Source organism: Atta colombica, unplaced genomic scaffold, assembly GCF_001594045.1.
Source record: "Atta colombica isolate Treedump-2 unplaced genomic scaffold, Acol1.0 scaffold189, whole genome shotgun sequence".
Lineage (NCBI taxonomy): Eukaryota > Metazoa > Arthropoda > Insecta > Hymenoptera > Formicidae > Atta > Atta colombica.
The window spans coordinates 1,539,890-1,542,338 of NW_017259281.1; the positions used below are offsets into that span (position 1 = coordinate 1,539,890).

Consider the following 2,449-nt stretch of genomic DNA (forward strand, 5'->3'; position numbering starts at 1 on the left):
GTATAAATATTATCTCACTATTATTTATATACTATTTTATAATATAATCTTAATTAAAGTTATGAGTCAGTTAAGGTGAGATAATATATACAAGGAAGAAATATATACCTTCTTCTTTCATAGAGTTTTGACAAAATCGCTTGTGATTAGATTCTGTTATAAGGTCTCCAATGCATTTTTCCTCTAATTATTTAGTCTCAGGATATAAGCAATGCAGTGCTGATATATATACAAATTATGATCAACATAAATTGTAAGTTACGTCTTTCACTGTCATTCTATGCTATACATAATCTTGAATGATAAATTACTGTAATTAACTATGTATACATGATTAAAGAAGTAAATGAAGAAAGAAAACATTATCCACTTATCAACTTAATACAAATTGTTGCGGATATATATTTAGAAGATGCTTGTTTTCTTTGTTCTTGGTCTGTCTAAAATGGTAGTGTATCAAGATGTCCATGTGATGATTTGGATTGGTTTTGGCTTTCTGATGACGTTCCTCAAAAAGTACAGTCAAAGCGCTGTTGGTCTGACCTTCCTTATAGGTGCAATTCTCGTCCAGGTGGCTTTAATCTGCGATGGCGTAATGAACATGCAGTTAGGTCATAAAGCTTATCTCTCATTAGAAAGGTCAGTGTTTATTTTGATTTATATTAAAAATTGCAAAGATAAAGTAATTAGATTATATTAGTTTTATATTAGTTTTATTTTACATGTGAGTTATAAATATTTTTTATTTTTACACTAAACTTAAATAAAATAAAAAATAATCTCTTTAAAATTTGAGTAAAGATTTTATTTCTTCATCATGTATCGTTACGAAATTTTTCAGTTTACTTAGTGCAGACGTTGCTGTGGCTACGCCACTTATCTCCATGGGAGCAGTTTTAGGCAAAGTGACTTATATGCAATTGGTGTTCATGGGAATAGTAGAATTGATTATGTTTACCATTAATAAGTATGTAGGCGAAGAATTGTTTATGGTGAGTTTATTTTTATTTTTTGCACGATTGCAATAAGTAGATTGATGCATAAAAAAGAAAAAAAGAGAAAAAAATTAATCATTTGATGACATAAAATATTTGATATAACAATATATATTGATATAAATTTCTTGTTTATCTACATAATATATAATTAAAATTAGAATATAACAATAAATTTTTCATATACATACACATATATAATATATAATATATAAATACTCGTATATATTTTCTACCATTTTCTAAATATTATTAATTATAAATATTACTCTATTTTATACAATACCGATATTATTTGAAAACTTTAAAGTAAACAATAAGTGATACTTATTTTATTGTAAATATATGGTGTAATTTCTGTAAGATAAGATATACTTTTCTATATTATGTAAATTTTTCTCACATTTCTAAGGCTGTTGACGCTGGTGACAGTATGTTTGTTCATGTGTTTGGCGCATATTTTGGATTGGCAATTAGCTTCGTATTCGGATTGAAGGAAAAACCAAAGGAACATGATTTGGAAGGATCGAATTATCAATCAGATGTTTTTGCCATGATCGGTATGTGTCAAAGAAGCTATTTGTATGTCTATAATAATAATAATAATGAATATTTGATTCAGTTTTAGTCTTTTTTTAAATATAATTTTATCACATTTTCTTAGTATTAACCGCTAATAGGATAATAAAATAATTATTTACTGCCTTTAGGTACTGTGTTCTTATGGTTATTTTGGCCGTCATTTAATAGTGCTGCATTGACAGGAGATGATCAACAGAGAGCTATAATCAACACTCTGTTATCAATATCCGCTAGCTGCGTGATCACGTTTGCTGTGTCGGCATTGGTTTCTAAGGACAACAAATTCAATATGGTACACGTACAAAACTCGACCCTAGCTGGAGGTGTTGCTATTGGCACAGCTGCAGGTTGATTATTATCTCTTTAATATGCAAATACTAGATTTAAAAATATTATATACATATATTATATATACATATATTCCTCATGTAGCATTTTATATAATACATAACGTAAAATCTTATAATACATAATAAAATAATTTGAACTTTCTAAATACACGCAGGTATGATGTGTCAACCAGTAGGTGCTTTGATCATCGGTGCCATATCCGGCGTAATTAGTGTGCTGGGATACAAATATCTTACGGTAACAATGAAGATTATTATGCAATAGCGGCAGTTGATTAGTTATTTGTTTTTAAAACTGTTTCTAATGTTTTTTTAAAATTAGTTATCTATGAGGTAATTCATATTTCATATCAAATCTATATTAGAAATATATCAGAAAATATAGAAGAAAAGATTTGCTTTTTGATGATGCTTTTAATTATATCTTAATGCTTTCATGTAAAAAATAACGAAATTAATCTCTCTCTCTCTCTCTCTCTCTCTCTCTCTCTCTCTCTCTCTCTCTCTCTCTCTTTTTGTTTT

The 2,449-nt window shown here is 27.9% G+C and overlaps 1 protein-coding gene across 3 annotated transcripts in view; it reads left to right on the forward strand.

Moving 5' to 3' along the window:
• LOC108686716 (ammonium transporter Rh type A) overlaps positions 1-2,449 on the forward strand; it is a 15,843-nt gene that overhangs the window by 8,495 nt on the left and 4,899 nt on the right. For all 3 annotated transcript variants that reach the window (XM_018192156.1, XM_018192155.1, XM_018192154.1), the window contains 5 exons: positions 453-639; positions 842-992; positions 1,408-1,555; positions 1,706-1,924; positions 2,083-2,165. In XM_018192156.1, the coding sequence (XP_018047645.1) occupies positions 453-639; positions 842-992; positions 1,408-1,555; positions 1,706-1,924; positions 2,083-2,165 (788 nt within the window). The remainder of the gene's footprint in view (positions 1-452; positions 640-841; positions 993-1,407; positions 1,556-1,705; positions 1,925-2,082; positions 2,166-2,449) is intronic.